Raw genomic sequence first — 13,953 nt, 5'->3', positions numbered from 1 at the left:
CTCACTTGCCAAGCAAAGCCTGCCCGGCCCAGGCCCTCACAGCACGGCTCACCTGCCTCCTGGCTCCCTGCCCACCCCCGTCCTGCAAGTTCCCTGCGCAAGCATCTCAGTGAACCTCCGAGACGCCCACCGGGGCCTTTGGGGACTTAGGCTCTTTGGGCCCATCCACCAAAATCGCCAACCCCTTGACTCAGCCATCCTGACCTCCTCTGTTCTTCCTCACCCCTGCTGTGGGGCCTCTTGTTGACTCCTGGGCCCCCAAATCTCACTGGCAGGGACGCTCTGGGGCTCAAGTTCTCTGATGCTCTGCCCACGGAGAGGTGTTCTAATCCCCGTCGCCGTGACTACCGGCCAGCACTTCTCATGGGTAGGACGTGGCAAAGTGCTGCTGCCTGACTCTGGGGCTGCACCGCGAAGAGCAACATGGCTTCTGCCATCCTGTCTGTGGACAGTGGCTCTGGGGGCCCCAGGCTTCTGGGGACTTTAGGATGAGGCAGGGGGGACCTGGGCCAGGCATGTGTTCCCCGGGGAACAGGAATACTTCTGCTCATAGACAGAGGCCTGGAGTCCCAGCTGGCCCGGTCTCCTCATGAGAGACCCAGGGTGAGAACCTGTCAGCTGAGCCCAGTCACCCCCAGATCCGTGAGCCAAATAAATGAGTACCATTGTTTTGAGCCCCCCCCCCCCACCAGGGTGGCCTGCTCCACAGCAATAGACAAATGGGCAGAAACCTCCCCTGATCATAAGTGAAAGGGATCAACTGTGACAGGCGGGGGGCTACCGCTCCCGCTCGACTCGGGAGAGGCCGGGCCACACCTACCTCCTCCACCGCTGTGCTCCCAGCTGCCCTAACAGCTCTGGGCTCCTGTAAGGTGCCCAGTGAACAAAGACGAAGGACCGGGCAAGACAGCAGCCTTGCCAGGGACCCAGGCCAGCTCCTTACCTCCACCATGGTCTGGTTCCCCCTCAGCGCCAGGAGCATGCAGGGTCCCAGCTTGTTTTCCGCCAGGGAGAGCAGGAATTTTTTGGTCTTGTAACAGGAGCCCATGAGGATGTGCACCTATGACGGGAGACAGCCCACGTGAAGGGCAGTGACCACAGTGGGGGTGTGGCCCGAGATGCCTGCCGGTGGCATGCCGGAAGGATTCCCCACACCCTCTCTGGACACCAGATCTGAAAAGACCATCAGACCCCCCTCTTCCCACCGACAGGTGCTCCGGTGTGGATGAACCACAGGGATGTGGTGCTCAGTAAGCCGATCACAAGGGACAGAGCCTGTAGGATTCCGCACACGGAAGGGACCTGGGGTGTCAGATTCGGAAGTGGAGTGGTTGCCAGGGCAGGGGTGGGATGGGGAGTAAGTGTTCAGGGGGTACGGTGCCACCACACGTGGGACAGAGACCGGCAGGGAGCCCTGCCTCCCCTTCCCAAGCGCCCTATGAGCTCCACAGGTGCTCAGGGATCACCTGCCCCCAAAACCCAGGAACTGGCAAATTCTGCTCCACCTGGGCTACACGCGGGGCAGACACTAAGGCGACGGTGTTTCTTTCCGGTGTCTCTGGAGGTGGGTCCCGAGGGCAGGGGACCCCAAGCAACAGGGCCGGGGCCCCAAATGCCTAGTGTGCTCTCCCCCTCTGTGCAATGGCAAATGCCCTTCCACGGTTGGAAACGGCAGCCTCATCAAGGGGACCGCTCCTGCCCCCCGTGTCTCCATGGAAACGCCGCGTTGCTCTCTCAGGGGCTGCCTGCCTCCTTTTCCGCGTGTATCTTTTCCGCTCCATCGTTAACTCCGGCACAGACGCAATCTCTCAGGTGGGGAGGCTGCCAGCCCCCCGGGTTCTTCCGCACACAGGGTGGGGGACCGCCGGCTGTTGCCGTGGTGAAGCTGTGACATCAGGGGAGCCCTCGTGAGTGGGGAGGGGGGGGTGCACTTCCAGGATGCACAGGGCACTCAAGAGGGACTTGTCAGGCAGTGGGTGGGGAGTGGAGAGCCAGTGCGTAAGGAAAACGATCTAAAAATAAGTCCCTTTCAAGAAAGCTTCCAGAGGCAGCGCCGGATCTGTCGTCACTGCGGAGAGCTTCGCGAGCTGGCCCTGTTGGACGGGCGGCCCAGCAGAGAGAAGACCAACCACAGCTGTCACTTCTGGGCGGGCCGTGCGCTAGGCCCTGGCTGGGCGCCCTGCCTCCGTCACTGCGGGCGATCGCCTGGTGATCCACTCCGTTTTACAGACGAGGGGGCGAAGCGAGGGCGCAGCAGAGAGGCCCCCTGAATCCTGTTTTTCTCGCCGCTGGGAACACGCTTGGTCACAGAACCCAGCTGGTGTTGCGAGCAGGAGGGACAGCTGAGGTCACTGGCCACCTGGAGGACAGTCTGTGCCCCGCTTCAGGAGACGGTCACGCTGCCCCTGGAAGGGCAGGCTCTGGACAGCGTGGGCCCCATCAAGGGAGGGACCTGGAGGCTGAAAGCCTGTGTGACCTCAGGTAAGCCACGGCACCTGTCCGGAGCTGCCTCAGCACAGGCGTGGTTATGGGATAAAGTTGAAGACCGAGAAGAAACAGGGCACGTCAGGTGCCCAACACAGTGTCCGGCACGAAGAAAGTACTGGAAATCACGGCGGGTGCCCAGTTGTGGGTCTGGTGACGTCAGACCTCTCGTCTCCCGGAGGAGATGGTCATCCTGACCTTGACTTCTCATCGCAAAGGTTGGGCGAGCTGGTGGGTCTGCAGTGCCTTCTAGAATCTCTGAGCACTCTGAGCCCTCAGCAGCTCGACCTGATCTCAGCAGCTCGATCTGAACGTTGCCACTACGGTGAGCTGCATGAGCTCGGGCAGTGAGCGCCGCGGGCTTCTGCTGCCTGCCTGGAAAGCGGGGTAACACTACGTGTCACCTCCCGACGGAGCCGAGTGAGATGGGGCGAGAACAGGACTTTCGCGCCCTCGGTTTGGTGCCTGCTCGGGTGAGAGGCAGAAAGCGACAGTCCTGGTCACCGTCTTCATCACCATCTTCCTCTTTGGCTCCGATGCCATCCGGAAATTCCCAGGCTGGCCACTGCCGGACCGGGACAGTGCTGGCGCTCATCAGGCGGGGCAAACCCGGTCCCCGCCCGCAGTGCCCACCGAGGGTCCCGTCCCACGTACCATGCTGGCGAACAGCTCCCCGTCATCATCACAGGCCACCCCTCCGGGGCTGTACAGCTGAAACCAGCCGTCTTTGCCGGCCCGCACGCTCAGCAGGCATGAGTGTACCTGCAGCAGAGAAGGGGCACAGCAGTCAGCCCCATCACACAGACGAGACCAGCTCCCACAAGTCCCGCACTTAAGAAATCTGTTTAACGTCTAGTCCGGCGACTCCGACCTCCTACTGAATTCCACAGAAGGCCTGTTGGGAAAAACCGTGGCATCTGTAAACTGGGGAACGCTAGCCATTCCCCATCAGCTCCGCGGGACGAAGGGCCAGGCCTGGCTTGGTTAGCTGCTCTGAATAGAAGCAAGTCTGTGGACAGATCAGGGGGAGACAGGCTCAAAGCTACTGCTTCAACTCAGTCCCCTTTTCTACGCCTTTTTCCGGGCACAGCACAGGGGGCAGCTCTTTTTCGTCTCCTCTCTCTCTGCACCTCTAAGTCCTGTCTCCTGCTTTCTGCCCTCAGCTGTCTGACCCTCCTCTGTCCTGCTCTCTCAGGACATCTGCCCCCTCCACCACTGGGGGTCTGCCTGCTGCCCTCGCTGCGTGTCCCCTGAGCCACCTTCTGAGTCTTTGCCTCTCCCTGGAAGGCGCTCTGTCCAGGGTGGGGCGGTTTCATGCACATGCACCGCTCTCTCTGGGTCTCAACTGCTTTCCCAGAGTTCCGCGTGTGGGTGGGTGGGTGGGCGTGTGCAAACACGTATGTGTGTTTGGGAGAAATTCCATCCACATCCACCCTACTATAGCTGCAGAAAGAGAGAGAAAGAGAGAGAGAGGGAGAGGGAGGGAAACCAAGGCCTTTGTTTCTTACCTCCTCTCTGTCCTCAGAAGAAACCTGATAGAAGTGGCCAATCATTTCCTTCAGGAGTGAAGGAAGGACAATTTGCTGCCAAAAGCCACTTACTTACAGATATTCAATTGATCACAACCCACACACAAGTAAACAGAAAACAGAGGCAGGGGGGTGGGAGGCTTTGACTTCTTTCCCTCTGAGTCGGAAAAATATCAAATGTTAATTTGTCTACTTCAAAAAATAGGGAATCAAGAGTATGCAACTCTATTCGGCAAATGTATCAAACGGTTTAGAAGTCCGGCTTCTTTAGGAGGCAGAAGGTGGGAGGGGAGAGAGGGGACGAGAAACAGAATCAAAGGAAGAGGTTCAGAGGAGCCCGGAGCAGGGCCTGGCGAGGAGGGGGGGGGGGGGGGGGGCGGTGCCGGGCCTCTGCACCCCACCCCTCCGCAAGACCGGCCTGGCCCCTCGCTCACCAGTCCCCCGGGCCTCACGTATGGTGCAGGGCTCGGCAAGTCTCCTCCCAGCACTTGGCTCTGCTTCTCCACTCTGGGAAGCAGCTGGGACCACTTTTATTCTTCAACTTCAAAGTTGGTGTTTGAAATAAAGGCTCACTTTCCAGGGGAATTCTGGGAATCTGTCTTCACATGCAGCGAAGAATGGCTTAGCGCAGCCCAGACCTGCCTAGCTAGCATTTCCGCTTTTCCCATTGCAGCCGGGGAACCACTTTTGGAATCAGGGCTTAGAATCAAGGTGTTCTAGAACTATGTTTCACCGTGGGGCCGGAAAAGAATATATTCTGGCTCTGTTAAGAAGAAGGAATCCCTGGGGCGCCTGGGTGGCGAGGTCGGTTAAGCGTCCGACTTCAGCCAGGTCACGATCTCGCGGTCCGTGAGTTCGAGCCCCGCGTCAGGCTCTGGGCTGATGGCTGGGAGCCTGGAGCCTGTTTCCGATTCTGTGTCTCCCTCTCTCTCTGCCCCTCCCCCGTTCATGCTCTGTCTCTCTCTGTCCCAAAAATAAATAAAAAACGTTGAAAAAAAAAAAAATTAAAAGAAGAAGGAATCCCTTCGTCCTCTGCCCATCTTCAACCCTCCGCTCTGCTGGGGGTCTGTCCCCAGCCAGAAGCCAGATCCCCTCATCACACCCCAGGATCCATGCAGGTGGAGAAGGGGGCTGTGAGCTCCTCGGGGCAGGGCCAGTGGGAGTCCCCCTCATGTCTGCAGCCCTGCCTGGCCCCACCTACCGAACAGGCTCTGGAGGCAGACTCCCTGGGTTTGAACCCTGCCTTGGCCAGGTACCAGCTGCGTGGCCAAGGAGATGTCACTCAGCTCCAAAAGGAGGGTAATTCTGGTGTTAAATGGGGTTGACGACACACCCCACTCGTGGTTGTGGCAAGGACTCCAGGAGAAAACGCAGGTGCCCGACACAGGGTGAGCACCTGACCAAGGCCAGGTGTCTCTGATGTCCCTGATGCAGTGGATGGAGGAACCCAGGCCACCCGAGTCCTTGCTCACGAAGCCTCAGGGGGAAAGCTGACCTCTCCCTGAAGCCCAGATACGGGGGGTGGGGGGGGGGCAGAGCGGCCCTTCAGAGGCCCTCAGCCACCATGCCCAGGAAATGAACCCCGGCTCAGATGTCTTCCCAGCTCAGATGTCTTTGCTGACCTGCGGATGTCAGAACGGCAGGGCTAAAGAGGGACCAGCACTACCCTGGAGCTGGCTGGGAGCCCCTGTGCCAGCCCGCCCCTAACAAGGCCTGTGCTCCAAGAAGAAACCGCCAGCTGGTGGCAAACCACCTCTGGTTAGCCTGAGTTTACAGTAAAAGGCTGACATCATGGGCCAGGCACCCCCACCCCCCAATCACAGCAGTGGGGGGGGGGGGTTGGGGGGGGAGTGGCGGTTGTGTTCACGCTCCAGGTCAAGGAGCCTTTGTACAGTGTTCTGAGTGCCTGTGGGAGACAGAGAGGCCCCGACAGAGCCACAGAAGGCTCAGAGTGGCCCACAGGCATCATGCCGTAGCCCTGACAAGGTGCCTTCGAGAGGCAGAGTGGGGGGCTCACCTCTTGTCGCGGGTCTTCGGCAAACCTCTGAATCACGTACTTCAGCTCCCTGAAAGAGACAGGGTGGGGGCGGAGTCATTGCCAGGGTCCTGGCTTGTGTGGACGGTGATGGGGGCTGAGGGGAGGGCTGGGGCGGGGGAGCTGGCGGGGTCAGGAAACCCCTCGGGCAGGCCTGGCTATGCACGTGACCGAGAACGGGCTGGAAGGAGGGCTGGCCGCTGAGCATGGCCGCGGCAGAGGACATTCGCACCGGAAGGAGGTGATGAGGGAGGTGGCCAAATACTCACTTGGTGAACTTCTCGTGTGCGAGGGCTCTGTAACAAAAGCAAAGGGAAACTGCAGTTAGCGGGGGGGCTTTCGAAACCCTCAGTGATCCAAAGATCTTCCCCTGGGGACGGTGCGGCTTTATGTCTGATCCGAAGAAGGAGGAGGTTGAGAGTGAGACAGGGACATTCTGTCCCTCTTGGAAACTGCAAAGCGAAGGCCTCCTTGGACGAGGCCAGGATCCTGGCGACGGGAGCATACCGAGCCCCCCACGGCCCGGGTCCCACACCTGTGGGTGCTGAGCAGGTGTCTGTGAGCACGTGCACGCGGGCACCGGAGACCCAGGTGTGTGCACTAATTGTTCCACCATTAAGGTGCGGCTGTGCTAATTATCGCCGTGCATCAGAGGGGCATCTGGGGACCGTTTTCCAAGCGAATTGCATCATGGGCCCACCGTCACATGTGTCCCCGGGGCTATGGGGACAGTGAGCGCAGCCAGTGACGCCACTGCTCTTTGGAGACAGCCGTGGCTCTCAGGAGTCGGATTTCTCCGGTCTTGAGTCCTGGGGGCCCCAGGGACGGGCCAGGCCAGCAAATGGGGCAATTACCAGGTATAATGTCCCCCTCGGAGAGCCGCATTTCATAAACACAGGCTCGTTAATCGGCTCCTGAGAGAGCCCTGAGCTGCCTCCTGAGGCCTGGCTTCTCCACATCTGTCAAAACAGAGACCTGGAGGCATTTTAGGGCCGGGTTATTCCGACAAAGCCTTCTCCGCAGGCCATTATCCACTAGACAGTTTTCTCCCTATTTTCCTGTGATAAATTCAATATTGGCACAAGGGCTGGCAAGAGAGAGACGGGAGGGTCCATTTCTGGCCCAAGTCAGTGTGGAACACAAGCTAATAATCGTAATGGGTGCAATAAGAGAGCTTTCAGCATATGGCGGGCGGCATGGCACAGAGAGCAATTCCACGTGCATTATCTTCCGCTTTTCGCTGTGGCCACCGGAGAGAGCACAGACAGGTATTCCCATTCCCACCTGAAGCAGAACAGAAGTTGCTAACTCCCCTGCACGGAGGCTCGGTGGGGAGGGCTTTGTTTGCCTGCTTGGCTCGGCGAATCCTCGTGTCGCTGCCATGAGGTAATCTCCCCGTGTTCCGGAGGTGGGGGGCCTCCCCAGGGGCCTCACAGCTGAGGACCAACCTCTCCATCTCCCACTACCGCCCGCGGTGTTCTCGGGGTGACCGGTGGACCACTGAGGTCAGAGACCGGTGTGGGACTTACTCTTTGGGGAATGGAATGGGTTGAAGCAAGCTGGCCAGAGACGGTCTCCAGTCATCGTAGTCCGACCTAGAGAGAGAAGGGGGGAAAGTCAGGTTCGGACTGTGGCCAAGGACGGGGCGGGGGTCTGGCGGGGACTCGCCAACCGTGCTCCAGCCACCTCCCGCCTGCAGGGAGCTGGGAAGATGAGCGGCCCGTGTCTGCCAGCCTGAAAGACAGAACCCGTCCGGAGAGTTCCTTCAGGCAACCGAAGGGGCCAGCCATCTGGCTCCCTGGGGCCTCATCCCACCTCACCTCTGCACCCAGGTTACCCGATCGTTGTTCCTTCTGACTTTTGAGTTATCAGGTTGAAATCCCAACCCCGGCACCTTAGAACGTGTCTGTGTTTGGCAACACAGATGCAGTGAAGGTGCAACGAGGCAGTGAGGGTGGGCCCTGACCCAGCGCGACCAGCGTCCTCACGAGAAGAGACCGGGACAGACACGCACACAGAGGCAAGACTGTGTGAGGACACGGGAAGAAGGAAGGTGACTGCAGGCCCAGCAGAGAGGCCCCAGACGAAACCCATCCCGCCCACGCCATCATCTCAGAGTTCTGGCCTCCAGAACTGCGAGAAAACAGGTTTCTGTTGTCAAAACCACCCGGTCTGTGTAATTTTGCTGCGGCCGCCCAAGCGGTCTGGCCCGGGGGGCTTATGAGGGGAACGCAGAGGTGTTCTCATCTTTGTCCAGAACCCGGTGGCAAATTTGTAGACTTACTCATATAAAACATAAAAATGGTATGCTATTGATTTGCAGTTTGGGGCAACCCTCCTGACTTATCAGCTACTTCTACTCCTCTGTCCAGATAACAGCTTTTTTCTCCTGAACAGTCACTGTTAGGGGCGCCTGGTGGCTCCGTCGGTTGAGCGTCTGACTTCCGCTCGGGTCATGACCTCACTGTGCGTGAGCGTGAGCCCCACATCGGGCTCTGTGTTGACAGAGCGGAGCCTTCTTGGGATTCTCTCTCTCCTGCTCTCTCTACCCCTCCCCTGCTCACACACACTCGCTCTCAAAATAGATAAACTAAAAAAAAGGTCCCTGCCAATGACGGTGATGATGACGGTAATGGAACAAATACCAGCAGCTGCGACCTTGCCGGCACGTTGTGCACATACTCCTTCACGCCGAGAACTTCGCCTGCTTCTTCTTCACGGTGAAGATCAGCCTCACTCAACAGATGGGGAAACTGAGGCTCAGAGAAGTTAACTGTGCACGCTAACACAGCTGTGGTGGATGGGAGATCAGACCCAGGCCTGGCTCTCGCCAGCTCTGACAGACGGCAGCTGAGGCTTTGGCTGAGGCCTCAGGTGAGACCAGGCACTGGAGGGTCCCCCCCCCCCACCTAGGGGCCGACTGTGCCAGAACAGGGACATTTGGCATGAATGAGCATGACAGCTGCAATGTGCTGAGAGAGCACTCACTGCTCAGACCATGGAAATGGCCCCACGACCACCACCCACTGCGAATCTGTATTACAGGCAGGGAGTGGCTAAGGAGCTGGCAGGGTGACCGCAGAGAGAGGTCCCCAGAAAGGAAGCAAGAGTTTCTGGAGGCCGCTGTGGAGTCGGCAGGGGTGCCCCACACACGGTACCAGCACAGCCGGCCCCCCGGGAGCCAGCAGGGTCAGGGGCAGGGGAAGGAACGTGTGGGACACGGCGGTGCCTCAGCCAGAGGACAGACGGGCCTTTACCAGGAGCCAGAGCGTTCACACGGGTCCCGGTTAACGCTCACAGGCGCCCCGCGAGACCCCAATTACGACAACCCACATTGCAGGAGGAAAACAAAGCCCAGAGATGCCTCATATTTGCACAAGTCACCAACTGGGGGTTTGGGTTTGACCTCAGGTGCCTCTGGGGTTGTGACCTCTGTCCCTGCCCCGGGTCCCCCTACTTCTCTGGTTTGGGGGACTCTGCCAGAAAGCAAACCCAGGAGTAGCCAGTTCTCACCGACTGTGCTAAGCCGGGCGGGCACCTCCGAAGTCCCGGTGCTTTACCCCTCACACAAGAACCGAGGCCACTGGAGCGGCCCCGCCTGAGCTGCAGACGGTCGGGGCACCCAGGTGCCCGCACCCTGGGAGGGGCTGCGTCTTATCTCTGCACCTGCCATGCCGGGCACCAGGCCAGGCGGACGGCTGGTGCCCAGAAGAGGACTGTTGAGCTGCGGCCCCGGTACACACGAGAGAGACGCGGCCAGGGTGTGGGGTTCACTCCCAGGTGGAAGGAAATGTTGTCAAGTGGGGTGCGTGTCCCCAGCTGCAAGCTTGAGTGTGCAGTCTGACCCGGATCCTGGCAGGAGGGGGCGCTACGTTTGGACCCCTACTGACGCCTGGCGGTGCCCCCAGGAGGCGCCGACGGTGCTCAGACCAGCCCGGGCAGAGGAAAGGACCCAGACCGGAACCGTGGTCCTCGTTTCCATTTAGTTCTCATCATCATCCGGTGCTCCTCTGCCCCCCACCACCCCGAGGAGCTTTCTCGACATTTGTCCCTAATTGTTCTCCCGATACACCGTGTGTCTGTTTATATGCTGAGCTGGATGCACCCGCCACCCCCATTCTATAGATGAGAACGCTCAGTGAGGGCCAGCGCCGGCCGTCACACAGCTGGTAGGAGCTGGGACTTGAACCCAGGAGCCGGGCTCCCACATCCGTGCTCCATCAACCGAACGACACGACACCCGGTCTCCCGCTTACATCTCTGCAGGAAGGCCACTTCCCTCTAGGGAGGAAGGCACTCCTGGTTATTCTTTTGCTTAAAAAAAAAAAAAAAATGTTCTACGTAGAAATACCATTAAACAGAGAAAACTCCCAGGAGACTTCAAACCGCTCATAATTAGTGGGTGTCAGAGGCCACGGAGCTGGGGCTGTACCGGGCGTGAGGCGCACGCTGGGCTTCAGGGCCACACAGCCCGGCCCGGGGTCGCTCCTGGACAGAAGGGGGCATCGACAGGCCCGTTCCGTGGGGCACTGTGCGTCACCCGTGTTCCCAGGCCCACAGCTCGGCCTCCTGCCGGCTGCACTGTGGCAGCTCACACGGGGCTGAGCGTGGGGGCCTCGGGCACGAGGAGGGAGAGGGCGGCAGATTTCCTCCCTCGCCTCGGCCAAGCCAGTTGCAAGTCTGCGGTCGGCGCCTTCGTCTGCTCCAAACGCCCAGGTCTACAAGTTTGGGGGTACGTGGCAGGTGTGTCGGGCAAAGGCTGGGTGCCCAGAAGCTGGCCAGGCCCGGGGGGTGGGCTGTGGGCCCCCCGTGGCCAGCAGAGCACCTGCCGTGGGCTTCCGGAGAGCAGGGCCGGCCCGGCCTAGGATCGAAGGGGGATCAGCGACCAGGCTCAAAGCGGCCTGACTGCCCACCCCCAAGAAGGCAGCCAGGCCTGCCCCGTGCTCAGGGAGGAAAGGGACATGAGGTAGCATAAGTGTCCTGCAGGCCTCCAATGAGTCCCAGGTGTCACTCCCCAGACACTTGGTCCTGGCATTAATGGGGCCAGGCTGGCTCTAGAGAGGCTCTTTGCTCCCTAAGAGGTCGGACAGCCGCCGAAGGCCACGGCGCTCACAGGGGGAGAAGCTGGAGTCGGGGCGCAGGAGGCCCAGGTCTCCCGCCTCACGCCGCGCCACGCGGATGGTCTGAGGCCAGACGGCTGAGAAGTCCCCTTCTCTTGCTGTGCTGGGGGTGGGCGACACCAGGGACAAGGGGGGCAGGTGAAGGGGCGGACACAGGAAACGGGGACAGGGTGGTTCCCAGGACCCGGGGCAGCCGCTTCGGCCTGGCGGAGACGTGACCTACGCCCCGCGAAGCCGCAGGCCGACTTGACAGCTGCCGCCCGAAGCAGAGCTCTGAGCTGCCCCGCAGACGAGACGCTTCCTCCCAGCACACCCTTTCCTCCCGATTCACAGAGCTCGTCCGCGGCATGGGGAGATCGCGGCCCCGGCCGCACAACAGGAGCTGACGCGCCAGCCTGAGCCCTGAGAAGCCGCAAGGCCCGGGCACACTGGCCCGGACAGCGCCCAACGCGAACCCCGACTCTCGCGGGCCCCAACCCCGGGGTGGGGGTGTCAGACTCCAGCAACGCTCACGGACTCGGTCCTGGCCCCACCGTCACGTCCCGCCTCCCTGCCATCCCTCAGCCTGTCGGAAGCCATTTCAGCCATTCCTTGTGTGACAGGGCTTGCAAGCCCCCGACCGGTCCCCTCCGTGCACCTCGCGCCTGGCGCGCACAGGGGAGCTGCGGCCTCTGGCTGGGGCAGCTCCTTCCCAGGCAGGGCCACCCTGGGCGATGTCCGACGGTTCCCGTGTCCCCTCCCCAGCGCCTGCCTTCTACGTTCTAGTGACGCCGCCCAGTCATCGGGACGACCCCACGTCTGTCTGCATTTTCCCTTAAGGCCCCCGAGGATGAGGCATCTTCCGCTTCCCTCCAGCCCACCAGGGCCTCTTCCAAACGCCGGGTTTTTGCAAAAGAACAAACACCCAGATTCGAGCTGGTCAGAGAGGGTGGATGTGCCCACCTCTCCCTCAGGACGTCTGCTCTCTTCTCTTCCCGGAAGGAAGAGCGGCCCCTTGCCTGCGGCCCCCCACCGTGTGCAGCAGTTCTCCACGCCCCACCCCCCCAGGCGGGCAACGTCACCACTGCCAGTAGTTGGCGCCACTCAGATCCAGAGGGACTGAGGGCAGGAGAGGAGTTGGGAGCCCTGGCATTTGGCGTAGAGCCTGGCCCGGTGGACGCGTGCGGAGGGCACTCGGTAGCGGGATGCCCGAATAGATGCGTGAGTTGGACACAGCTGCCCAGCAGGTTAAGAGGTGGACTCCAAACTACCGTAGACCCGAACCTGCTCGGATTTCCCTCCCGAGTCCACATTCTTTCCATCGTGCCACCCGGCCCGGGCCTCAAAAGGGTAAGGCTGGCCTGCGCTGGGAATAGTTTTCCTTTTTAAGGGTCTCCAGGGAACTTCTCGTGGTTTATGTTACTTTTCAAAGGTGTCAGATTCCAACAATGCACACGCCTTCCTCTGGGAACAAGCCAGTAATCCGGGGCTGTGGGCTGGGCTGGGCTGCCGTCACGCTCCGGGAAGAGCAGTGCCGGCTCCGGTGGATGGGCCAGGCCGGGCCCCGGCTCCAAGTACGGCTCCCGTGGCCCCGACAATGCCCTGCTCAGAAGCCCCGCTCCACATTGGATCGTCCACGCTTCCCCTCCCTCACGTAACTCTGACTGAGGAGTGTGCTAGTTGGGAACAGCAGCGCACTGTCACCAAGAACCAGAGCCGGGCCGGCAGAAAGGCCCTACGTCACGACACGCACCGTACGGACAAGAAAACCAAGGCCCAGAGGAGCCAAGAACGCCGCCTGCAGCGCACGGCAGGCTAAGTCAGAAGGCCACGGGTCCTGAGTTCTCAGACCACACATGCTTCTTGCGATCTGTGTGCTGAATGCCTCACTGGGGCTCTCTTCCCCTCAAGGCGCTACAGAATCGGGAACGCACCTCGCTCCCAACGGTGTCTTAAAACAGAGGAAGCCCCGTTATACCCAGAAAGTGCGGTAACTCCCACTGGCCTAGCGTCTGTGCCCGTGAGGTGCCCAGAGAACGTCCCGGAGGCAGGTGTAGCTCAGAGAGGACACGAAACTCGTCCAAGGCCACAAGCCCTCCTGGCATCCGCAGCCCTGGACTCAGCAGTCTGGCTCTGAATCTGCGTCGTTTCCGACGTTTCACCCGTGGAGCTGCAGGGGTTTGTGGGTCCGGCGTGTCTGAGGGCCCTGGGTGGGCAGCAGGGTCAGAGAAGGGAAAGGGCCAGGAAGAGTTTAGCAGGTGCAAACGGTGTTCGGAGGTGCTGTCCCACCCCAAGGTGAAAAGGCTTCTGGAAACATAAACCAGCTTCGTGGAGACCCTCAGGCAGGGGTGAGGGGCTATTCCGGGCAGTGGTCAGTAGTCAGGACCGCCTCCCGGTGGGCAGCACCCGACACCTGACACCCCCCCCCCCCCCCCCCCCCCCCACGCCCTGGTGGCTACACAACCCCGGCGGACAGGAGGCCTAGAAGCAGACCAGGGAGAACAGAGTCCGCATTCGTGAGCACGTTTGTGAAGAAGGAAAAAAACCGTGTGTCAGCTGCATGATGAAACACAAACCCTTGATGCTTAATGAGAAATCGGAGTCAGGGACGGGGCCAGAAGGCCTGGGGTTCCAGGTGCTTGTGGAAAACAGCCAGAGGAAGTAAGGGGCCGAGGAGAGCGCGGGGCGTCTCTGGCCCGGGGGACCCTGCCTCCACCAGGGCGAGGAGGAGACGTGGGCCACGGCCGACCTATCCCCCGGAGGGCTGACTTCTGCTCTTGGGAGCAAGTGGGGACTGCCCCTGCCT

The 13,953-nt window shown here is 60.7% G+C and overlaps 1 protein-coding gene across 2 annotated transcripts in view; it reads right to left on the bottom strand.

The window, feature by feature from the left end:
- The window catches only part of LOC122209155 (c-Maf inducing protein), a 230,939-nt gene that overhangs the window by 7,873 nt on the left and 209,113 nt on the right, over positions 1-13,953 (bottom strand). For both annotated transcript variants that reach the window (XM_042920864.1, XM_042920865.1), the window contains 5 exons: positions 7,578-7,643; positions 6,318-6,344; positions 6,031-6,079; positions 3,139-3,246; positions 944-1,060 (listed from right to left, as the gene is read on the bottom strand). In XM_042920864.1, the coding sequence (XP_042776798.1) occupies positions 944-1,060; positions 3,139-3,246; positions 6,031-6,079; positions 6,318-6,344; positions 7,578-7,643 (367 nt within the window). The remainder of the gene's footprint in view (positions 1-943; positions 1,061-3,138; positions 3,247-6,030; positions 6,080-6,317; positions 6,345-7,577; positions 7,644-13,953) is intronic.

Source organism: Panthera leo, chromosome E2 (genome assembly GCF_018350215.1).
Source record: "Panthera leo isolate Ple1 chromosome E2, P.leo_Ple1_pat1.1, whole genome shotgun sequence".
In the NCBI taxonomy this organism is placed as follows: Eukaryota; Metazoa; Chordata; class Mammalia; order Carnivora; family Felidae; genus Panthera; species Panthera leo.
The sequence above is the reverse complement of the archived record's forward strand: the minus strand, read 5'-3'. Positions and strand labels throughout refer to the sequence as shown.